This window comes from Gobius niger, assembly GCF_951799975.1.
Source record: "Gobius niger genome assembly, chromosome: 4".
Taxonomy (NCBI): Eukaryota; Metazoa; Chordata; class Actinopteri; order Gobiiformes; family Gobiidae; genus Gobius; species Gobius niger.
This window is the reverse complement of record NC_136855.1, coordinates 15305702-15331896: the sequence shown is the minus strand read 5'-3', so window position 1 is coordinate 15331896 and position 26195 is coordinate 15305702. Positions and strand designations below refer to the sequence as shown.

General features: G+C 39.8%; 1 protein-coding gene across 1 annotated transcript in view; it reads left to right on the top strand.

The window, feature by feature from the left end:
• Positions 1-26195, top strand: part of LOC306962511 (protein diaphanous homolog 3-like) — a 168888-nt gene that overhangs the window by 54772 nt on the left and 87921 nt on the right. Inside the window, exons 19-23 of the mRNA XM_079555660.1 lie at positions 5530-5625; positions 8191-8285; positions 8571-8672; positions 12761-13000; positions 15401-15530. Of these exons, the coding sequence (XP_079411786.1) occupies positions 5530-5625; positions 8191-8285; positions 8571-8672; positions 12761-13000; positions 15401-15530 (663 nt within the window). The remainder of the gene's footprint in view (positions 1-5529; positions 5626-8190; positions 8286-8570; positions 8673-12760; positions 13001-15400; positions 15531-26195) is intronic.

The window sequence follows — 26195 nt, the reverse complement described above, 5'->3', positions numbered from 1 at the left end:
TAGATACAGATTGGCAGATTTTATCCGACAATTTTGAATTGGATCTTAAAGCCTCGTAAGCAATTCTATGACTTTTTGTCATCAGTAGATTGCTGCGGTGCTTTCAAAGGGAATGAGCAAACAAATGTACCTTGTGTTTCTAACCTCAAGATTGGTACAGTCCTGGTTGCCAGCAATATATACCGGCATAGCTGTGATTTGCCCAAAAACTTGTTGATTGATTTTTGCTGTAGTTATTTAGCAAAAAAGGTGTTTACCTTAAAAAGCCTCTCAAAACATATGACCGCAAAATATTTTTTTATCTCTTGCTTTTATGTGAAGACTTGATAACAAACTACAGTAATTGAGACACCATGCATCTTTACTTTCCCCCCAAAAAACGTACTCTTTCTAACACATCACAGGCCTGTATTAGGAAGTCTTAACTTCATAGTTCTTAGATGTCCGACAGGCTGAACTGAGTGTGCTAAGGCAGAGCAGCCCTTTCAACTGAGACTGTTTGTTTTGCAGCATCTGTCTCCTCTGCACCGCTGTCCCGTCCTGTGATGAGCACCCGCTTTCATTTAGCTGCCCGTTTGATGGTTTCTGTGGTCTTCTTCACTGGCTCTTTTGAAAGTTACATATTTAAAGCCGGGTTTCTCGCATTCTGGCTGTCTGCCTTTTAAAGCCCCTGCAGTACTTTCAGTTAAGTGCCAAATGAATGGAAGTGAATTGGGTGATTAAAGTGATGGTCTGTAAGTGTAAATGTTTTACAAATGCAATAGATTATGTATAAGTGCCTACAATTTGACATAAGTAATCTTACTTTTTTTTTTTTTCCTAAAGTCCCTCCCTTTGCTGATTTTGGCAACTAATCAGAATCCCCTGTGCCATCACTTTGACCAATGAGACGCTTTCCTGAAGCAGGTCCAATCTGGAGGGGAGAAGGGAGCTTGATCGTTTACTTTCAAAATCTTTTTCTCCCTCGTCAAATACAAATGACACTGAACACTGGCCTGACTGGTCAGACTGAGAGCAAAAACCCTATTAACATAAAAATAAAAATCTGAAATAATTGTATGTAATGTATGTAATTTAGTGGCACACAGAGACAAAGACAGATGCAGAATGGATGGAAATGTACTCATGCGACAACCGGTAGGGTGTGTTTACATGCATGAATCTCATCATAATTGTGAGTTTTCCACTAAAAAAAAAAAAATACACTACAATTGTACGTTTTGAAATTCAGCTTCAGTTTTGAATCCACATGTTAGCCTGATGTCGAGTTCTGAAACATTGAGACAGAAGGGCAGACTGAAAGAGGATCGGCCTAACTAATTCAGGAATCATCACATGTTTATGAGACAGGCCGAGCACCCCAGGCAATAACAGCGGTGGCGACAAATGCATCAAAACTAGAAATTATGTCCCCAATAATGAACCATTGAAAAAGAGAAAACCATTTAATTTATCCAAATAACAAATATGCCCCCACCCCCCACCCCCTTCCCACTCCCATTAGGGCCCACCCACCACTAGTCTAAACTACAGGGTTGGCAGGTTTCAGTATAGCAAACAGTTGTGCAGTTCTTTAGTCAACTATAAACATTCTATATTGCTGTCTGTTCTTATCACAGGAAACGGACACTTCTCAAGCAAGAGCTGCCATTCCAACAGCGGGTTTTTCTTCTACAAATATTTATATTGCTTCCAATATCACATGCAAAGAGAAAAGTGCGATATGTGTTTCTCCTCCTTTGTCAGTCACACAAAATACAGTGTCATAGTTGCAACTTGCAACACATAGTAGGCACACGCGACTGCTGCCTTTGTGCCTTCTGGATCATTTCTTTCCTAGACGTTGTGATGTTGGCTCCCTGCTGCACTGTACTCGCGCTTCTTATCTCCACCACTTCCTTTAGGGATCACACAATCTGATAAGTACAACCGTAGCCGCTCCCTCTTATTGATTAAGCAACCACCTTTGACCCCTCTTGGTGCATTTAAATTGGCTCACGTATAACAAACTGATCCCAGCTTTCCTCACGGTCATTTATGATTCAGAAATGTGTCAGAAATGCATGCTTCTCTATTAATATGCCCACACATCTGCAAATTCGAGTACCTATATAGAAGGACCGTTTTATTCCCAAGTTTTAGATGTAAAGCAAACTTGCATTATTTCATTCCGCTGGGATTATTTTCCCTTCGCATTTCACGTGTCATTGCTCATGATTTTGCCTGACATAAAAACAAACAGTGCTGTGTGATGATGTCACACAGCACTGTTGCTGGCCAGAAGGGGGCAGGTGTGAAACAGAGACCTCTCCTCAATTGGGGCATACTTGAAATCATAATCTTTATTATTTTTTTAATAATCGAGCACTGTCCTGACTTCAGACTCATCACTGTAATCTGGTCTATGTTGTTTTTATTTGGGTTGGAAAATATTAATCTACCATAGTTGATGGCATGGCATGTCATTTTTTCAAAAGAAAGTGTCCACACACTGTCATTTTTGTAATAAACTAATAGACTTTAAATGTTAATACTTGCGTTATCATTCACACAGCTGACGAGTTGTTTCGCTGCTCTTTTATAAGCATGTTGCCCTTTTTCTTTCTTATGCCATGATGTGTTGTGTATTGACTTCCTGCTGTACTGTAAAGTGTACCCGTATCTCCACTCTTATTTAGTGATTGCAAAACCAGATTACCACAACTGTAGCTGCTCCCTCTGATTGATTAACCAGCCCCCTTTGACCCTTTCCAGGACATTTTAATTGGGTGACGTATAATGAACTCTGTTTCCTCTAAAGTGTAGGTGTTTGAAGGAAAATGAGGATATATTTGCGATGCTGGCAGGTGGTGATGTAATAAGCGGATTTAACTGATAACAGCAATGGCAGGTCTTTTCGAGGGGATGTAAATGCATGTGTGCTTTTCCCATCTCATTGCAAACTCCTGTAGGATTGAGATCGATGCAGAGCTCCCTGGTATTATGTGAGAATGAATCATGGATTATGTGACCAAGCCAAGTGTGTTTATATGCACTGAAATGAGGTGCTTGATACTCTGTCGCTGCAGTGTGTGTACTAGCGTCGGCGTAATAAATGAGATTCTACACGGCTATACGTTATGATGAGAGGATCAATACAACATCTTAATGCAGTGAGCCAGAGGCGTTCTCATGCTTGTAAGTTTTATGTTGTTTTACATTTGGATAACCAATAGTATCAGATTGGAGAGTGACTGCTAGGGAAGGTTAAGTTCATTATTATGGTTTACAGTGGCATTTAGTTATTTGATCAACGCTCAAGCTTGGGGACACATCATGCAGTTCATCAAGTCTGCTATTTTGAGCTTCCCTTTGTCTCTCAAGGTCGTATTACATGTTGGTGGCATACTAGTTACAGCTCCACACTAAAAACAACTTTGCAAACCTTGTAAAATGCACACGAGGGTGAACGGTGACACTTCACACCGCACCCCCGGCTACAGATGTGGTACCACTTGTACATATTTCTCTCTCTTACGAAAGCAGTCGCACTGCCTCATTTTCTCCCTGTATTGCTAAATTATCAGCTGAAAATAACTCAGTGGAAATGACACTCCTCTACTTGTGTTAAAGCTTTTTAGCTGTGACGCGGTTCGATCTGTGTGTACGTGTGTAGAACAGCTTGTTGTTTCCATCGCAACTTGTTGCAAAATCGGGAGATTAGTGGGAGGCCTGTGGAGGCCTCCAACCAAATGGCAACATCAAGACCGACACAGTCCTTGGTGATAAAGTGTCCTCCCATTTATTTACATGGATGAGAGTCCTCTTCCCTTGTGTGAAGCGCTTTGTGTAACTTGTGTCATGTGAAAAGCGCTATACAAATAACATTGTTTGTATGTATATGAGGTTATCAAAAAGGGCTGTGCAATTAATCGAAATTTGATTACGATTTCGATTATTACTGTGAACGATTACAAAAATTGCATAATAAAAAAAAAAGAGATTTATTTTTTTAATTTTTTGTTATTATTATGCAAAAAGACAAAGACAAACATACAAAACGTAATAATTTGAACAGTTGCAATACATTTGACAAACTAAACCCAAGCCAGGTGTGAGGGCTGGCCAGCAGGGGGCATGTGTGAAACAGAGACCTCTCCTCAATCGAGGCATACTTGCCTAAAGGCAACAAATGCTCGTTTGAATAATCGCAATTTCAGTTATGACTAAAGTAATTGTGATTATTAATTTTTGAATAATCGAGCAGCCCTGTTATCAAAAGCAGATCACAATTATGCATGGTATGTCCTTGTTAGGCCCAAAATAAATAAAGATCATTAGATGCAAATAATATAGAACAGTTATTATTCAAACTTTCCCCCAAAGTATTTGAGATATACAATAACTTTTATAAATGTATTGGACTCTAAACATGCTTTTCTTTAAAAAGCAAAAACAAATTGTTAAAAGTGGCTTTGCAGTGTAAAACAAAGATAATAATAATGATTCACATCTATCTTCCAAATTGGTGTAGTCCATTACTACAGCAGTATAGGACAAACACAAGAGAACCCTCAGAAACTTTTAGATTAACCAAAGGTGAATGTACTTCTGCCAGTATAATAAAAAAGAAAAGTTTCATTTCTTATCTGTGGTTCTTATTCCCCCCTCCTTTGTTTTCCCCTCTAACAAACTGAAAAGAGTGCGAGGAGAGTGCACCACCCGAGGAGCCACGTAAGTCGGGGAGAATGTGAATGTGTTTTGTGCATTTGATCGTGGTGTGTTGTGATCCTCTCTAACTGCCCCGTTTCTGCAGGGGCGCCCGGCGTGTCTCAGCCACCTTTTTAATTAGATTCAAGATATCTCTGAGAAGCCCAAGTTGACCACAGAAATATATTACCTATGTATTATCTCTCCTCTCTCATCTCTCGCCACCTCCTCGTTTCTCACTGTTCCCCTACTTCTACTCTTACCACACAGACACGGCATAATTACAGCGCCAGCCAATTACCCTGCGTCCTCCCGGGATGCACATTTTGCTCTCTTAATATAGTGTGTTTTATAATTAAATCCAGCCATGTACTGATCTTTGTAAGTGTGGCTCAAGAGGTTTGTGGGTGCTTCTTAAGTTGAGTGTTTATCCAAATTTTGTTGTGTTTTTTTGTTTCTTTTTTTACACCGCAGAAAGCCCCTAAATCTCTAAGTAGCCCAGTGCCAATTCACCTTCACCTGCAAGCCTGATTTCTCTGTGTGAAACATCGTGTCCGTGCAACAGCTGCGCTATTGACTGAACCATGCTGCAGTTGTGTTAGTGAACCAAGCTGTAATCCCTTTTTCTGTGTTTGTGTCGCCCCGGTCATGGTCTGCAGCTGTTGTTGGAGGTTTTAGTGTCTTTAATTCATGGCAATTTTCTAATTTACATGAAGTACAACAAGGCGTGAACCTCATCAAGATCACATATGCAGTTGTTTTCTTGTTGAGCTGCTCTGATGTAGAATAAAGAAATAAGAAATACTGTGTTGTTTATGACATGCTTTTTTTCCCCATCAGTTAAACCAGAAGATGACAACTTGGAGGACAAGAAATCCATCAAGAAAAGAATCAAGGAACTCAAGGTGCTGGATCCAAAGATTGCCCAGAATCTTTGTAAGTACACCCTTATGTTCTGTCCACTTCCAAATGGCTATAATTTGCCTCAACTTTAACGTCTTGCTGTAAAATATAGCCTCTGGTGTTCAACCTAGCATTCGCACTTTTCTACCATAACAGCAGCATCTGAGTGTTTTTTTTGCACAGATCTGTTGGCAGTGTGTGCAGCAGCTGTGCAGACTTGAACATTCTCTGCAAACTTGAGGGCTGCTGTTGTGTGAATGGACAACACTGAGCCGTTTGAAATGAATTCGACTGCCACTGTTTACTTCCTATCCGGCTTCCTCATTATTTTGGCATATTTTGTTGAATACAGTGAATGCGATTCACAAATGGAAGAACTATGCCCAGTGCAACATGGTCCAGCAAGTTTAGATGTTTAAAATGGATGCTTTTTAATGGCTATAGCAACTACTTACTCGCTGTATAACATCCTACCTTTCATATAGTCAATAGTGGGTCTTTTAGTCACATAAGCAAGTCTGTTATGATTAAGAAGGACGCAACATATTTAGAAAGGACATGGACAAAGGGGAAATGTTCAAACGTTTGATTTATTGATAAATTACTACTTCTTTCTTCTGTTTTTTTGTTAGGTTAAATTTTTATTGTTTTGAAGGAACAAAAAAGAACAGTGGCAGCGGGCCAACCCTGCCGACACTGAACTAAGACAAAAGTGAAAAAGAATCTAAAAGTGAGAACTGGACTGCCGCTCTCACCAAGCCTAAACAGAACCAAAAAGTTAAGGCAGCATGGGAGGCAGAGGCTGCTACGGCCTGCACTGTCAACTGACTGATGCGAGCACTTGTGAGACATGTCCAGGTACAGGTGTGGGAGCGAGGAGCTGGACTGGAAGGAGAGACAGAGAGAGAGAAAGTGTGAAGATGGAAGCAAGCGCTCAAGAAACAAAGTACAAAAATAGTAGTTATGGCCAGAAAACACGGCACTCCGGAGCCTGTGTCGCTCTTCCTGAAGCAGATTGCCTCGAAACACTGCGTCTGAGCCTGTGTCGGATAACAGGTGGTCACGTGACTGTTTCGAAAACTGCTTCATTCTGTACGTTGCGCATCAGTGTCTCAAAGCGGGTCATTGGCTCAGAGTGTTGCTCTGCGCCGCCTTGAGCGGCGAGGCGCTAAACCACAGATGTTTTCTATTCCGTTTATAAAGGTTTTTCCTATTCTTTACAAAGTCCTGCTTTTAAACAGGCATGAATGGCTTATCAGGCGAGGGAAACATAAGGAGTGCCATCTACAGCAATTAGGGGCTACATTAGCTCTGACTGAATGAAATAAGAAGATCGCACTGTGACGTCCTGCTTCGGAGTAGCAGAGCCACGGGTGACTGAGTCGGCCATGCCCACTGGAGATCCGTGAAGCACAGACCCACGTTACCAAGAACATGACTCTGATTTATCAGCCTATGATTGATTCAAACATCAATATCAGGCTGCAAATAATAAAAGACATAATTGTGTTTGTGCTTCAGTCGTGTTTATGAGAAGTCGCAATAAGACAGCTCGGTGTGCTGACCTCGTTGCCATGGCAAGAAGTCCATATTACCGACCAGCCCCCTTTGCACCACTGCTACTTATATTACATTACAGCGCTAATTAACAATCTCCAACATCTATTAAGTGAAGTAGCATGAAAACATGATTATGTACATTATCCCACTGATTCACCTCTGATTCGCCTGTCTCAATCTTTGACGCACATGCACACATTCACACAAGTGTGCTCCAGATATGCCCATTTAAAAAAGCACCGGCATTAATGAGGATCTCTCAAGCACTCCCGGATGTTAGCACCTCATTGGCTTATATCAAGTGGAGCTGTGACCTTTGTTTCATGCATTAAAACAAAATGAGTCTAATCAGCCCAGTAACGGTGATAAATCATGCAGCATAAAGCAGAGGAAGCGGAAAGAGCGAGGCGGTTTATGTTTTGACTGTAGCAGGTAAAACGTGCTAAAAGCATTGGCAATATTTTAGCTCCCGAGTTGTAACTGTGATTTCTGATTAATATTCATTGCAAATTATTCATCATGAGATTTTTAGGCTTTGAATTTAGTAATGAACGTACATGGTGTTCTTATAAAATTGTCAATAATAAGTTAAAGTACAAACACTCTCTTCTGTTTGCTTGTTATTTTAAGTTGTTGCTACAATACTGATTCTGGTATTGGGCACTTTATGCCAATAAGACGGCTTTACCAGGTGTTGATATTGGCAAGTACCTAGACCAATTCAATGGCTTTTACCACGCTGTATATTTCTCAAGAAGTACCCCACAGATGTGAGCCACCGCTGTTCACTATGTTGCTAAAGCTATTTCTAGCACTCAGAGTAGTTTAAATATTGGCTGCGAAGCTCTGCTGGTGGAAATACTGAAAATGTATGTATTGTATTTAGTTCCCTATTGTTCATAGCTACTTGAGGTTCTTGTCTTTACAAAACCGTTTTATCTTTGAAAGTGACATTTACATCGGTGTGTAATTTTGTCAAACAAAATAACCAACCCAAATTTGTTTTCTTACCTTGTTGCTGTAACTGTGTGTCTTTAGCCATATTCCTGGGATCATTCCGAATGCCTTACGAAGAAATCCGTCGGATGATTGTGGAAGTGGACGAGGAGCAACTCACTGAGCCTATGATCCAGGTACTTTATGGTTAAATGTACCCATGCGTTACAAATATGAGCCTTAGGGCCGCAATCACAATCACTGGCTGACAGGGAGTGCAGACAGCTTGATGATAGTTTCTCTCTATCATTGTGATCTGTAGGTGAGAGTAGTCTAATATGGGCTGACAGATGCATTTTGGTTTGGACAGATCTTTAGAAGGTTCCTGCGTAGAAGTAGTACTAGTGTGTGTGTGTGTGTTTTCGATCTATAATATATTTCAGTTGTTTAGTATCTTTTAAAACTGTTGTCTTTCTTTTCAGAATCTTGTGAAGCACTTACCAGAGCAGGTGCACCTCAATGCTCTGGCAAAGTTGAAGGATGAATATTCAAGTTTGTCAGATCCCGAGCAATTCGGAGTAGTGGTGAGTGCACACAGCTGCCCTTTTAGACTTTGCAATGATGTATTCTATCGATGTCTTAAAAGTAAAATGCTTTTATAGTTTTTACTGAAAATGGGTCAACCAGTATATAATCATCTATTTTTAAGAGTTTTAATTTTTTCCCACTACAAAATACTTGTTTGACCTTATCTATAGAGCCTTTTATTTAACTAGATGCATCTGGTTCTAGGCCAGGACACCATTATCCCCCAAATTCCTAATCATTGCTGTCCCTGTTTGCTTTCCAAAACATGGTTAGGCTGTCTTCAGAGGAAAATGTTCACACAACTTCACTAAGACACACACACCACACACTGTTTTCTTTCATATGAATATCCTAATCCTAAGCTTTTTAAATCCTATCTTCTTAAGCCCGGTGAGGAAAGACGGGACACCTGTGGACCACCACACAGATTTATTCACATTAAAGAGCAACACTGCTGTCTAATTACGTCTGCATCGTTTTCTTAAAGACGTTTCAAGGATGGTTTATTAGGAATTATTCATGAGGGCTGCAACTTAATCTGTTTTGTGTGTCTGCCTAGCAACCTGGCCATTGACTTAATACAAAAGCCTGTCCTTTCACTCTGTAAAGCCTCTTGTTTTCTAATAAGCCTTGGCGTAGTGTATATCTTTCCGTGATTGAATCCACAATGGGTGAGGGGTTGATGAGGGGGGAAATGTTAGAAGAAGAAAAAAAGCTTGTTCAGCTCTTGTGTATAGTTCATCAGGGAAACATAGAGCGGTAAGGGCTGTCCCTGATAAGGGCGTTTGGCGTGGGCCAGAGGACACTGTGTGCTTTCACCTATAACTGAAAGGCTGTGGTTCAAAGGGAATTTATAATTTAGCATTGTGCAAACACATTTCATCTTTGCTTTTATCCATTTCCTTCAACCTTCACAGAGTTTTCAACTCTACCTTGTGTGTCCCTGCACCATATATTACAAAAATGGAAATATTTTAAACAAAAAGCCTAAACCCTCACCTGTGGTATTGTAGTGCATTGTGCTGGGTCTGCCTTTATTAGATTTATGATGATTGTTCCACAAATCCAACTTTTTCAATGTAGTTGAAGTTGGTGGCTTCTATAACCACTTATCGAATCCAATAACTTTATTTTAGTACTGTGCTTATTCTCACTCATTACGGTCAGAGCTCTATTGAACATATTGGGCCGGATCTTGTGCCTGGTGCAAGGACAGCCCTGCAACAAACACTGTTAACGGTACCCAGCCCTACTGACGATGTACTTCTTTCAATACCTATGTTATTTTAATAAAATTGAAATAACGTCATTCAAGATGTCATAAAACAGCACAACAGAAAGAACACAGGTGATAAAAGGAGAGAAAGGACATTATTACCTTCTGAGCTACAGGGACAGACCAGGTCCATATCCTGACACTTTTTTTTTTCAGCTAAACTTTTCTAGACACACGCTGCGCTGTTTGACAAAGCAAAAGTACTTCACGTAAAGACCTTTACATAGTGAGAGCACTGTACCAAAAATGTCCTAATACAGAGTGAGTGCTCACTTTTCCACAAACAGTCTTTGATAACGATGTTTTTCTTGTCACTGCTGCTTTTTAATTTTTTTAACTGATGAATAAGCCACTGGGCATAAAATCGCCAAAACTGTTAGCAGCGAGCTAGCAGCTAGTTTAGCAACATTAGCCTGTGTCTTGTAAACACTGCAGACTCTGATTTAGGAAGTGTAGTCTGTAATAAAGTCAGCTTTATGTGGAATATTGTATTTCCACTAAAAAATTCTCAGTTTCTTGATGTTTTCTCTCCTCAGCTGAGAGGTGCACCCCGTAGGAGGGCTGGCCGCACGTCAAGTGGTATCGGTTTCTGGTATCGGAACCTCATTAATGAGTATGAGAATGAGTACAAGCATGTGGTATCGGCCTGATACCCGATACTGGTATCGTTTTCTGTGGATCCCTAATATATATATATATACATATATATATATATATATATATATATTATTTATTACAAGCAGCACAGAGCACTGCTCTCCAATAGCATTACAAACTAAGCACTTTAGTTAAACACTGTCCGGTGAACAGCCGCGATACAAACAAAAGCACCTGTTCACCCCCCACTCCGCCACCACCACCACATCGCTATTGGCCATGGGAGTCTGCCTACCCAATGCGTTAGGTCTAGGCTGCAAGATCTCAAAGTGCGCTCCTACTAAGCACAAAAAAGTTACGCTATAATGTGCGTTTAGGAAACACAAGATCGGGCCCATTATTTGTGAGTGACACTTACAACCATCATTCTCATTGTCTTCACTCTGACACATTGTTAGTCAGTCTAGTCTAGGCAATGTTATGTTCTTAATTTAACCCTGCTTGTAAAGTTCACTCTTCATTACTCCAACGCTGCAATGAAAAAATGCACAAGAACACTATCTTTGAGCCTATATGCTCCCTGGCTTTTCTCAAAACAACAAACCATCTTCTAGGTATCTCTGTCCTTTGAACATCATGTGTAGCTCTGCTTTTGTCTCTTCTAATTTTGTTCTTCGCATTGTGGCCTGTTTTCTGTCTCTTTTTCAGCAGCAGATCATCAGAACAAGCTAGCAAAAACACTGTCCCTCAGTTAGTGCCTGAAATAGTCATTTGATAACATTACAGTAGCTATAATTAAACCCTTGATGGAGGACATCAAAACCATAGGGCCAGCTGTTGTGTAAAAGACACTATTCAGACCTGGACAAACTCAACCCACAAACACACACATAAATTCGACTGTGTCCAAGTGTACGGCCCAGTGCAATATTTTCCAATTTTCTCTAATTGGGTGAGAGTGGTAATCCAAGGCAGCCCATTGTATATTCCACCCCTCCGCGGTCTGCCCTATATGGACACTAACTCCACAATTAACTCACCAGACCTGGATCCCAAATCAAATCAATGCCAGCATCTATGACGTCTAGCCTGGCAGCGCTCTTTAACATGCCAGATAGATAAATGTCTTTGAAATCGGAGCGCAGTTGTGTACGTGTTGATCATATTTAACTCCGACTGCCTTCAAAGAGTATTTCATTAGTCTTTCTAGATGTAATCAGGAGTGTAACCTAAAACACTGCGCAACATTAGAGCTGCAATAGTGCAACAGTATTTTAAATATACATATTTTTTTTTATAATTTTGATAGAAATCTGTGTAGATCAAAGATTTCTCTAAAATATGTCATGGCAATATTGTAGTCACTACAGCCACACACAGACGAGGTTGGTTTATTTTCGTAGTTCATGGTTTTCCTTTTTTTTTTAATGAAGATTGTATCAGGTCCAAGTTATTTTTAGCACCATCCATTGACTCTCATTTGACTCTATTTACTTGCACAAAGCCAGTGTTAGCCTTAAACCTGTGTAGACATTACTTTCCCCATTTGTTTCAAAAAGGCTCCTGCTCTGAATGGCATGATCTGGGGGTTCTGTTCACTTGCTTTACATTCTGGATAGGGATGCACCGATCCGATACCGCTTTTGGCTCTCAACGCCTTAAAAAAGCTACTTTTACCACCTAAATCTATGTGAATATGAGCTGTATATCATTTTAAAGCTAAGAACCTGGAGAATTAAATCGCTGAGTTAGTTTTAACCTCCGCAAATGTATTTTGGATTGACAACTAGACCATTAGCATGCTACCAATGGCATGCTAAAGCTAGAGGGTGCATGCTAATGCTAACAAAACTGCTGAAGCCAAGAGTTTGTATTTTAGTTTAAGAAATAACTGATCTAACATATTTGTAATGATCAGATCACTTAATGTGAGTTGTTTATATTCATGTACCCATGTATAATTAGTGTAGAAAAGTCCAGTGATCCTTGTATAATGTTTATCTATGACTTTATCAATAGATATAATTGATAATTGATCTGTGACATCATGACAATAAAATATGACTTTATTGATCTTAAAAAGCCACTTGAAAGGAAAGTCTCCTGGTATCGCTATATCGGGTATCGCTACTCAAACCCCGGTATCAGTAGCAAAAAAAGCTTGATTATTATGGAATGTTGCTCATTTTTCCATCTTCTCTCATCTCTCAGATGAGCAGCGTGAAGAGACTCCGGCCGCGCCTAAACCACATCCTATTCCGGCTGCAGTTTGAGGAGCAGGTCACCAACCTCCGTCCGGACATACTGGCTGTGAGTTCGGCCTGTGAGGAGGTCAAGAAGAGCCCCGCGTTTGGCCATTTGCTGGAGCTGGTGCTGTTGCTGGGCAATTACATGAACGCGGGCTCCAGAAATGCCCAGTCCTTTGGGTTTGACCTCAGTTCACTGTGCAAGGTGAGAAGAACAAAGCACATGCAATGTAATGTGTTATTTCAACCTTTCAGTGTGTATGTGGCCATTCTCAATAGTCTTCTTCCATTTTGAAGATATAATATAGCATTACAATGCGGGGTCACATCCGATGCAAACCTTTATTCATTCAGAAATGGCGATTTCTTGTGTGTGACTACTTTGTGTGGTCGCTTGCAATGATTTATGCTCATTGGCGATGCCTACAGATATAGCAACATTTTACGTTTTTCTATTAGGCAACAGATCAACCTTTATATTTACTTCAAGTTTTGTGTTTAACCGATTTGGATTATTGATACAGTGTTTTAGTATCGCCAGTATTTACTGAATGTTTTGCTATAAGCCCACATCCATCTAAATGATACTAAAGAAAGAAATTGATGTTTTCTCTGTGTGAAGAGATATTATAGGATGCTTGTTTTTGTAAGTTTATACACAAACTAAAAGCTCCCTCGATATGAAAGAGTAACGCCTGTATCCTTTGTGGACAGTTTCATTGCGTTTAGTCCGTCCATTTTAGTCTGTGTTGACAGAGAGGGAAGTGCACTTGTGGAATCGGGGCGCTCTCAGTGCTTACATTACAGCTGATGGCTCTCTGTGCAGTTTCCACAGTAACAACCTCTGCAGCCATTAATCACTGCCACCTTTGTGCCCTGTTAGACCGTGCTGCTTATGTTCTCATCAATAGCACTACATGCGTACACGTGTAATTAATAAGAGATGGTTTACTCTATTGATGCTCCTTTGTTAGCATTCCTACCCTTGCACAATATCATCAAATACTTAACTATTTCAACACAGTATTTTCTATTAAATGTATTCAAATTATGCCAACTTAAGTCTAAATTTAGGCCAAACAAAAAAAATTAATTTCAGGACCTAGTAAAATGTGAGATGATTGATTTTGCAATGCATTGTGGCTTTTGCAAAATGCATCTCCTAATATTGATCAGATAATGTGGCAGTATATTGTGTTGCCCTAATTCCTACCACTTAATACTTTGTCAAACTTTAATGTCATGGCACCAGGGTTAGATTCAAAGTCACAGACGGGAAATTAAGGGGAAGAGATCATCGTCTGCCAGCGCCGGAGTTTGACAACTTAATTCCAAGGCACACTCCACAGCACAGGAAAATTGCGCCCCAACCCTACAGGAGAAGGCATGATGTTTACATTGTCAACTGTAATTATTACCATCCATCTAAATTCAGAAAGGAACCTTTGTGAGAAAACACTTGAAGCTTTAGAAAATATGGCAAAACAGAAATGAAAAGAGATGAGAATGTTTGATTAGGAGAGATAATACAAACATGATTAAACTCTGCGGGGCTGAGTGCACTGCTGTCTACCAATAGATCACCTAGAGAGATACACATCGACGCACTCCACGGGAGATGTGTTTGGCTGGAAAACTGAACCACGTCTTGGAATTAGACTGTAAAAGAGTGCGGATGGAAATTTATCCGACAAATTGAAAAATTGTTGTGTGAGGGGGAGATGGGGACAGAGCACAAAAGTGGTCCTCGCAGTTTGAATATGTCAGCGAGGCGCAAGTACAAGAGAGAATCAGGAGCTGTACAGTCACTCAGCGTTTACAAAGCCCATGAATAAGTGATAAGGATATTTCTTCTACTCAGAAATGAAAAGAAATGTACGTTTTATGCAAAATCTTGTCAATTCATCCACGCACAAATACAGGAACTATTACTACAATAGCATTGACAGTTCCCCTATATTTTGATGTTTCCTCGCTCCCTTTTATAACAGGGATTCACATCTTGAGGTTGAAGAAAAACGCTTTTTCAGAAATGTACAAACATGTCAAAACAGGTGTAGTAATAATGTTGAACTGTGAGTTTCAGTGTGGTGTTTTACATTGTAAAAGCAGACAATTATGAAATGGTATATTATGTAATTCTAATGCATTTTTGATTGTGAATCAGCGAACAAGTTGTTGGCTTAATTAATTAATAAGCATGTTAGGAAATTCATCTCTTTAAAGAAATAGGATGTTCAGAATGTGTTGGGAAAGTTATGAAATAAGTTTGGACTATGGCTGCTTAAGTGTAGGAAAAAGTAATATTCACAACAATTGAAAACAACTGAAATCCAAATAATTGATTTTCAAAACAATTATTTGTGAACTTTTTTCAATGCTTCCTTTTTCAATGTTTTTTCGTGCACCAAAAAAAGGTATTGAATATGGCCTTAATGTTCATATCCGGAGTAAACCCCATGAACAGATTCGTCATTAAACTTTAGGGAAAATAAATGAATTTGCTTCATTAAATAATATCAATAGAGTTGTCCAACTTTTTACTTGACAATAGGATACACTTCAAAACAAGTGATTTAGTAAAAAAAATACAATCTCTCAACAGCTCAAGGACACGAAATCGGCTGACCAGAAGACAACATTGCTCCACTTCCTGGCTCAAGTGTGTGAAGAAGAATTCCCAGATGTGATTAAATTTGCAGATGACCTGGAGCATGTTGACCGTGCCAGCCGAGGTAATTGACAATATTGCCACAATCCACACAAACGCGTAGTGTATTATCAGACAGGTTGTAATTGCACTGCAAAAAAGTTCATAGGCCATTGTGAAGGTGTCATTTGGATACATTGAACATCTTGTATTGAGCCAGACAGGCAAATCAGCTTCTAAATTGACACGCTGTTTACTTGTAAAGGCAGCAAATTATAAACAAATAACACCGGCAGCTTTCTCTCAGGAAATGTCTGCTCATGAGTTCCTTTCAAAACAAATTACTAAAGCTGTAAGAATGGTTTGAGCTTTGCTGTAAACCAGGGATATTCAATTACATTTTATACTGGGTCAGAGTTTTTGGCGGTCATTGGCCACTGGCCACATTTTGAGCATAAATACATTATCATTATCATTGCAAGAATTAGGCCTATACATAAAGCATTTTATGTACATTTTATATTCCAGCATTTTAAGTCTTTAATAAGTCTAATAATAATCTTTGTTTTTGAATTCAAATATGTAATTTCAGAAGTAAACAAAACAAAGCCAATCACGGGCTAAAAGCTAGTCAAACTCAGCGAGTTTGCAAATGAGTGCTTGAAAAACATGCTGCCGGGAGAGGCTGGTCAGCAGGGCTGGTCAGCTGAAGTGACACTGAGGATGAAGATTTCAATCCTCCTCCAGGGAAAACTTAGCTTAATTTTGATTGTTTTGCTGCAGCTCATATTCAATATGGTCAATATGGACATGCTGCATGTCTTTATTTTGGATTTTCAGAGTACTTTTTAGTTGCTGGGTTAGTTTTTCAGAGTAAGTCGACCCGGCCATAAAACGGCATAAGAATGTAATAAAGTCAGCTCTATGTGGAATATTCTATTTCCACTAAAGAATTCTCCAGTTTGTCGCTATTTTCTCTCTTCAGCGGAGAGCTGTGTCCCGTAGAAGTGCCGGCCGCACGTCAAGTGGTATCAGTTTTTGGTATCGGGACCTCATTAATGAGTACGAGTATGAGTACAAGCATGTGGTATCGGCCCGATACTGGTGTCGGTGCATCCCTACTGTATTTTTTGTTTCTGAGAAACTGCTACATTCTTCGTGCAATTTGCGGCTTTGTGCACATAAAAAACGTAAAACAAAAAATAATAATAATTTAGACAACTTTTGAAGTTCCGCTTATCAGGATTATTTTCCACCCGAAATTAGCTCGTTCCGATAAACTAATGTTAAAACAATTATAATAATAATAATTTGTATTTTCAAAATTTAGAAAGTTGTGTCGGATCGGTTTTGAATTTTGGGCCAAAATCAATCAGCGATGTTATTAGTAGGTTTGTGTTAATATTCGAACAGGCTTATGAATCACAAGTCATCTAGTCGATGTGTTTTTGGTCATTATCGCCGGTTAGAAAACCGTCCGTATCGTTATTTAGGTGACTTCCGCATCCCAAGACTGACGCTGCTTGTGAACACCTGACCGCAAATAAACTAATCCAATTGCACAGATCTGTTTGAGTTTGGCAGCATCGGCAAATGAGGGCATCGTGCCCAGACAGATATCCCCATGTATAAAATATACATAGGGGTATCATTCTGAAAGCCAAGCTAGGGAGGGATAGGTAGCAAAAAATCATCAACAACCTGCTTTACTTGTTGAATGTACGTAGCATCTACACTTTGTGTCATGGTAGTTGAATAAGTCAAAGTGCACTAAAATAAATGTGTGTTTTATTTTGAGAAGTTAGTGCTTTCCTGATTCTCTGAAATTAACATTTTAGCTTCAAAACATTTTACAATAGCCCAAATTACAGGAAACATTTCGTTTCATTTGTTATGTAGACTATTTTTATTCATCAGCAATCGACAAGAGAATTGTTAAAGATCCGGATTGATTAGAGTTATTGTCAATGGAATTGATATTTGATTCCTTACTTACTGTAACGTGTAGTTGGTACATTATCCAGAGGGATGGACTTCAGAGCTTGTGCTTTGATTCTTTCTTTGGATGTTACCCATTTATCTTTGGAAATATGAGAGAGTCACAGGAGCCAATTTGGGCCTGTGGATCAGATGGGCAAGAAATGTGTGCAGCCAAAAACTGTGACTTGGTACTTTGTTGTGAAGAATTTGAGTTGAGTCGAATTTCAGGATGCACTCAAAAAAACCAACAAAAAAAAAAACATTTCTCAAGCTACCTCAAAACCTCAGATACAATTTTCTAAACATGGAGAATACCAAGCAACATTTGCTGGGTGTTGTGGTCTCAAGCTTTCCCAAGCTTTGGATGTAGCTCACTTGAGAAACTTAGAGGGATGCTTTGTTTTGACAATGATGTCTTAGGTGTCAAAATGGTAAGGCAAGGCAACTTTATTTATACCATTTCGTACACAAGGCAACTGTGCTTTGATTAAAAAATAATATGTCACAGCTTGCCACAGCTTCATTAATGCAAAACTCAGAAACTGTCCATTAATAATATACTGGCCATTTTGAAGAAAGATAATTTAAGCATCCCTTTGAATCAATTATTTTTATTTATTTATTTATTTTTACCTCTGTACTTTTTTTCCTTTGCTCTTCTGGCTTTCTCTCTGGGGATTTTCCGAGATGAAACGCTTGATGAACTTGTAAACATCCTTCACTGCTTTAAAGTTGCTTGTTATGTTGTGCTGTTGTCTTTTTTCCTCTCTTAGTGCTACATAATGGATGCTTTGGTGAGGTTAAGTTTCCCATTTAGCGGAGCAGGACTCAGGCTCAATCAAACTAAACATAAACAGAACTTTAGTGCTAATGCTGTTCATTGCTGGGTGCCCTGTTGATATTGCTACAGGCACAACTCGAGAGGAGGCAATGATTATCAGATGACCAAGAGAGTGCTGTAAAGGCTAAAGACCAGTGATTCACACACAATCGTCAGCAGTTCAAAGACTAGAGCTAGAAACAAGTTGCAGTACCAGTTTAATCTCCACTCCCCATTCCCTCCCATTACGGTTATCAAACCATGATGGAAGTGTCATAGCACATTTGTTTCAATTCTGCATATGTACCCGATACACAGTATGGGGTAATGAGAAAATAGCATCCAGGGATTAAAATATGGAGGATGCGTGTGGCTTAATTGTTTGGACTACCTGTCGAGGATCCCTGTGGCGGTTGTTGGGGCTTTGATAATGCACGTACAATGATGCTCCAGTGAAGTCTTTATTTTTGCCAACTATGAAAGAAGTGTGTCCACAAGCCCCTGGCAAAGTGCACAGCGGAGATGAAACAAGATCCTTGAATTTCTCTTGAGCTATGTCCACACTTCTTTCTTTGCACATTTGAAGACTTGTAGCTTTATATAGATGCAAAGAGCTTTCCGTGTCCTCCTGTGCTTTTGTAGTAGTACAATACATTAGGGCTGTGCAATTAATCGAAATTCGATTACGATTTCGATTATTACACTAGACGATCACATAAATAGCATAATCGAGAACAAGCGATTATTAAGGATGCCCTCCCGCTCGTCCAGCCAAAGCGCAAAAAGTCCGTCCTGTGCGGTTTGTGTGACGCGTCTGATCAGCTGAAACACCAGCGCAGCGTGATAGAACTGTAAATAATATCTACTAATATTTTTTATACCTAACTCTTGAGATAACGCCACTGTTAAGAGCTCTCCTGAAAGGAGAACCGCTGTTTTAGAAGCCTCGATATCCTTTGCTCAGGCACTGGTTTTGTTTAGTAGAAAAGTCTAAAACTCTTCTTCCGGAGCAGATCTCAACGGAGCTCAAACAAACTCTTATTACTTCATGCTGCTGTGATGATTGTTTCTGTTCCCTTTGCGTTTCATGTGCTAGAGCAGGGGTGGCCAACCAGTCAGAGACCAAGAGCCGAAATTTTCAACCTTGATCCTGTGAAGAGCCACAAAGGCACCGACCATTAGCGAGATTCCGGGGCGGTAGTTTATTGTGATTAAATAGAATGTGACCGTTTTATTTAATCACAATAAACTATAACTTTATGCCTTTTTCTTTCTTTTTTTTAATAATTGTGTTAGATTGAATGGTTTTACTCCTCAACAAGATTGAAATACATGTATATTAAATGACATTTTGTGCTTTCAGCTCTGACTGAGACAGAATTAGATTATTATTATTATTATCATTTTTTTAATGCTGGGGTGTGTTTGTATGTGGGGCCCTGCCCACTGAGCCCCCTTCTCTGATTCGCCCCTGGCCTGTGCGCTCAGTGCCTGCAGCTTCGTCCTGACTGGACTGTGCAGAGAACGCACTCTAGGCTGCATAAAGTTCATGAACTTTAACCAGGAGCCTCTGGAGGATCTGAGAGTCTGTTTTAAGTTGCATCTGTTACAGTTACTGTCACATGTGAAAGAAAAGTCATGACTTTGCGTATTTCCGCGTTACGATGTCGCGCTTCGCATCATATGCTACATAAGAGCTCCGCTTTTTTCCATTTCCTAATTTTGATCTTTTTCTGTGAATATGTGGCCATATTACATCAAATAAAGAGTAGCTGATCAGAAATCTGAAAAGCACAGAAGCTAATCCTAGTGCCACGATCTGCCTGCCTGTTGTTTAACCTACATCCCGCTTTGAGTGAGGCTGCACGGGCTCATTTTACGCGCCGCCTCGAAAAGGAGAGAGATACGGACTCTCATTCATGTGTAGAGATGGAAACAGGGTCTGTAGGACTATGGTTGGATTTTTGGTCAAAGACTGTTACAGTTTATGGGAAATATTTACCAATTATTTTGCAAAGAGCCGCATTGTATTAAACATCTCCAATCATGCAAAGAGCCGCACTCTGATTGGCCAAGAGCCGCATGCGGCTCGAGAGCCGCGGGTTGGCCACCCCTGTGCTAGAGGCTCATGCTTTGGTTTGACATAAAACATTAGCGCTGTGTGATGTCATCAGGCCGCGCGGCTCTGTTGGACAGGTGTGAGGGCTGGCCAGCAGGGGGCAGGTGTCCCTTATAAGATTAGTTTAGAAATGTGAACATATTTAAAAAAAATAAAAAATAAAATGTTTTTATTCTCCAAAGAAAATGTAGTCCATAGTTGTTTTTTAAAATAATGATAAAAATGACTGAATAAAATAAAGATTTTTTTTTAAGGCAACAAATAACCGTTTGAATAATCGTGATTTCAATTATTACTAAAATAATCGTGATTATTATTTTTTCTGTAATCGAGCAGCCCTACAATACATTCATTATGTGTCGTTATATCCAGCAGCATATCAATTTTATTCCCCAACATTGTTGAGTTGTCTCCTTTTCACTGTCTCACAAGGCCACAAGATGCACAATTAGACCATTTGTTGAACCCAAAGCAGATTATTTGACCATCAAAACAGCACTCGGAAGTAGTGTTAGCAGTGATATTGTGTTCAAATTCACCTTATATGACAATAACTACTGATTTTACTATTATTACTATTGCTTGATTAGACATTTTCCTGTCTATTTCTATTTCCTGAGTGTTTCTTGTGAGCTGATGTATCAAGATAAGACTTTATTGATCTCCCAACGGAGAAATTCACTTCATCTTATCTTTATTGCTTACTCTTAATATCCACTTCTTATCAGATGCACAGCACTATAGGTGAGGTAACCCTGGCAGAATTGAGGACAACTAGCGACTTTTTATTTTGACTACTTAAGTGTTGGAAAAGCAAAAATCTTAAATAAGTCTAAGTAGATTGAAGTAGATTATGGGAATAAATTGCCAAAACAAACTAGTCATATTCCACTCAAAATGAGAGAACATAGTTTTTCCACTTGAAATAAGAAGAAATTACTTTTTGATGGCAAGTGACTTGCACACTTCACTGTGAAATTCTTAATTCCAGCAATTTCACCTTAAAGGGGCAGGATGCAAGTTGGCCATTTTATACTCACTACTGCCACCTCATATGTGTAACTGCACTTTCTATATTAAGCTCGTGCATGACGGCAATTCAGGCCGAAGTGACACCTTTTTGAGTGACAGTGCAGGATTTTAGAGGCAGTTGTGGTGAACAGGTCTGGGCTCATTCTACACATTAGGACATGGCTGGAACATGTAGGGGGAGGAAAATACTAAATTTTAACATTTTTAAACTCCCTATAGTCCCTTTAAAGATCAGAGGTTTTCCATTGAAGATACATGACAGCACTCTCACTAGGGAGATGGCCTTGCCTGATAATAATGAATTATGTACAAAATACATCCTCTGATAAGGGTCCATCTTATATTTCGGCTGATATATTGGCTATTTTCGAGATCGGCCGATAGCTACCTTTTATCAGCCGATTATCTCTGGAACTAAAAGTAATGGTGTTTTCTGCCCTGGAAAGGGCTCAGTTTGGGCTTTACAATTAGCCCTCCCACAACTTCCTAGGCCTCAGGGGAGAGGAGAAATTTCACGTTTGTTCACCTATGTTGCGTATTTTATGGTTTAGACCTTTGTGTATAATTTCGAAACCATAAGAGATAGAGACTTACCATTTTTTGTTTTGGAATCTACGGAAACTCTGAGCTGCCAGTGTGAGTGAAACATTTTTGACTGCGCTTTCTCGTTCGAACGTAATACCAAGTCGTTAGAACGTAATACCATCTCGTTCTAGCGTGTTGCCAATGTCGTTCTAACGAGTTGCCAAAGTCGTGTGAAGCCCAATGCAGACGCTTGACGGTGCGGCAAAAGAGCCGCCTCCTGTGATCCAGACGCGGTGCCGCGGGGTAAACACATAGGCCTACGTTTTTGACCTGCTGCAGAGGCACAGACGGGTCTTTGCTGTGACAAACAGGGAGACCGCGAACAGCGGAGACAGAACCATCATCAGGGCTCAGGTGGAGCATGTTAAACTCACCAGCCCCCTATTAACCTGCAAAAGAGAGCCACGTTTTCTCTCTCTCTCTCTCTCGCAACACGGACATACGTGTCTTATTATATTAATGATAAATGTATAAATTACGTGTTTAAAGCACCACATGGTTTGAGAAAAGCCTCTGAACTTAAGTGCCCTGACGCGCCGCCTGTGTCGAAATGGACACGCGTCAGAGGATGTGCCGCGGCGCTCTGGCCTTTTGGCAACTTGTTCAAACAACATTGGCAACTCGTTAGAATGACTTGGTATTACGGTTGAACGAGTTGTCATCTACGTTGGAACGAGGTGGCAATACGTTCGAACGAGAAAGCGCAGTCAAAAATGTTTCAGTCACACTGGCAGCAGTGAGTTGCCGTAGGAATCTACTGATTTTTGTCTTTCAAACAAGTTTCCTCTAAAGTAACTTTTAAACATAAATATACAGTGCCCCTTCTGTCACAGTTCAACACTGACAGGTTTAGACGCTTCATGCACAGGATTATAGACCAGACATTCTTAAAATATTAGCCAAAAAATCAGATATCATCGTCCATCATGATGGATGAGCAACTTCATGATGGAGAGCCACCATCGTGATGCCCCTTCCTGTCAGAAACATGCACTGATCTTCTGTGGGCCTTGTAAACCTACAAACTTTGCAGGGATTGCACTGTAAATTAAAGCACGACTATAACTAATATGCACGCTAGTTTAAGTAGCCTGCCAGAAGCCATGATGTGTTAGCCTAATTATTAAAGTATAGACGCAACGCTGCTCTATTTCTGATGCGCGGGGCTCTCTCTGTCTGCAGCTTCAGAGTTTGACACCGCATGGTTGGCTTTGCTTTCCTTCGTACAGAAACTAAACAGTTTTAAAATGATGCGATGGATATCACATCGGAGCTAGTTGAGCGCGCATGGGTTTGGATATTCTCACGAAGGAGCGAGAGCGGAGAGAGAGGACAGAAAAGGCGCGGTGCAGGAGGTAAGCTTCGAGGCTATGAGCACACGGACTGGGCGGCGCGTGGAGCGGCTTCCACAACGTCGGCTACATACATATTCTCCCGTTCACCCACTGTTTCTTAAACATTACTTTAAAATTGAGCAAATGAAAATAACAAGCTCTGATTTACATTTGTATTAGTGTGATAAGAGCCTTGGTATTGAGGAGCAGATGATGTCGTTCTCCTCTCAGACTTTTACGCACAACTTTTAACACATTTCTGTTGCAAAATTCGTGTTCCATGACTCTGTTCAGATCATGTTTAGTTTAGATCCATTTATTCTGTAATCTCACATTTTTCCTAACATAAATAATATGTAGCCTGTTTATAGGCTATGTAAATGTCGTTAAAAATGCTTAGAATGAGAGATGAACGTCCATTAAGATGGTTCACTGTAAACATCATCAACTGCCAATTAAGGGGACATCGCCCAGACAAAAATTTAACATACAAGAAAACTGACTCAAATGTATTAGAAAGAAAGAAATGTTCTTAAAGATTTTAATACATCAATTTATTGTCTTAATCCTGAACCAATGTCTGATCCAGTCCTTTTTTCTTATTTGGACAGTTATCAGATACAAGTATATGTGCATCCCTAGTAAATGGCTATCATTAATCTTATTTGTATTATAGCAAAACTTTTCCTATCTCACCTCCTCCTCATTGTCTTCAAATAAATGTATTACCTTACTAGCTATTACACATCACTTCAGGGAATTGGGGTACTTTGTGCTTTTTATCATCTAAGATCTATTTTACTGCCACTGTGAAGGACATGCTTAAATTTGTAGATGCATTATCCAAGGTTAAGTTGACACATGACTTTTTGGGAAGACGTTCAATATAGTAAAATAGATGCAATGTACGTGATATAGAAGATGACAGATTAAAATGTGCCCTGAGACCTTGAAAGGAAATTATTTTATTTTGTCGTACTGCGTTTTCACATTTCTGACCATAAAGAGATGTTTACAGAAAAAAGTGTGATGCACGCTACGCCTGCTTTTGTTTTGTTGCCATATTAAACACAGAAATGTACATTCAAAAGCTGCAATGACATTTCCGTGACCTTCATATTTCTTTTATAACGCAGCCGCTGCTTGTAAAATATGCGTGCCGCGCTTTCCTCATTTCGACTCGTAGGCCCTGCTGCTTGCCCCATCAGTCTAGTCACTCTTGTCTGTCAGGCTGTGGTCTCCAAAGGCACATCGGCTTTTTTTTCACTCACTTAATTTCCATACATCACAGGCATGATCTATGGAGGAGCCCTGTGTACTGCGGGGCCGGGCTGTTTGCGAGGTGCTATGCATACCAGTGTGCTCCGGTAAGTCTCATTTGTAGCCCAGCAGGTAGGCCGAGTAATAAAGGGAAGTCAATGGGGGATTTGACCTCTGCAAATGTACCCATTATTTTTCGGCGAAAATGTCTTATATCTCTGTTCAACTGCTCTGGACCACTGGTGCAGTCCGGGCCCTGCTGCTCATAAAAAAAATCTTGCTTAAACAGACGGACAGATAACCAAGGCCAAAGAGAGCGGCGGATACAAGTAAAATACTGTCTATTGTGAGAGTTTCATTAGTATATTTACACTCGCTGTGTATTAAACACTGCAAGCAATACCAAATGTTTTGAGCTCACTCAATGTGCACAACATGAAGAGGCCCTGGTTTGGATTCATGCTCAAGGGATTGAGTCTGATGTTTTATAAAATATGGGATGAATAAAAAAAAAAAAAAGTGCAGCATTTTCTGTGATTTTAGTTAGACATGTAATTTATCTCAAAGTGCCAGCAATTTGACTTGCACATTTTGTCGGACAAATTTTGCACGTACAAATAGATTTGTACGTTTCTTCATTTTCTCACTTCACAGTACACATTTAAACATGTAGAGAAGCTGAAAATGCTACACTGTTCATTCATTCCCTTTACTCTTGGCGATGGTTGTCTACTAGTGGAGCCACAGCTGCTGTGGTGTAGACTAGCATTGACCCTTACAACCTCCATTCAGTCACACCACATTCACACAGGCAATTTGAATGAAGTGTCTTGCTCATGGTCAACTGCCCACCAACTGAATTTGAGCCACTGTCACCCCATTTTGCTACATTTTATTACTATTATACAATTAATATTATTTCACATATCAATAGTCTTTAGTCTTTACATCCAGTACTCTATTTTTTATGCTTCTTAGTTTTGCTCTAGCTTTGATCATTGTCGTATGCTTACTCTCTCATGGGAGCCTCATCACTGATAGCATTTATTTTTATTTTTATTGTAAGCTGTGAAACTGAACAACTCCTCCTTTTTTGCTGCTAGTGGAATTTAATCATTTCTATTAACAGACTGCCCGCCTGGCCCGGCTCCACTCCCACACACTGCCCACACCTCATTCAACAGATTGTGTCTCTTGGATATTCACATGACTTTAAAACCAGAGTACAATGAAAATGAAGCAGCGACAAAGCATCGCAGATTTACTGACTGTTTGTTGATACTGTTTAATTAATTAAACCAATTACTAAACCTATACCTTGGGAGTGGAGAGAGCATTGGCAGCTAGATAAGTAAACTCTAGGTGGGGCTGTTGCACAGTGTGTTCATGTTGGGTAATTTTTTTTAAGTATCAGATCTACTTAGTCTGTGCATGTACTGCTGCTTGTCAGACTAAAAAGAAGTATGTAACCACATACAGTTTCAACAAATACCCACGGAACTAACATTACAGACAAGTCTTATTCCTAAAGCTCAGAGCATCAGACATGTGACTACAGATACAACAAGGCACAAGTTTGCTCTATAAATGGCAGTCAAACAGCTAACATAACATAATTTA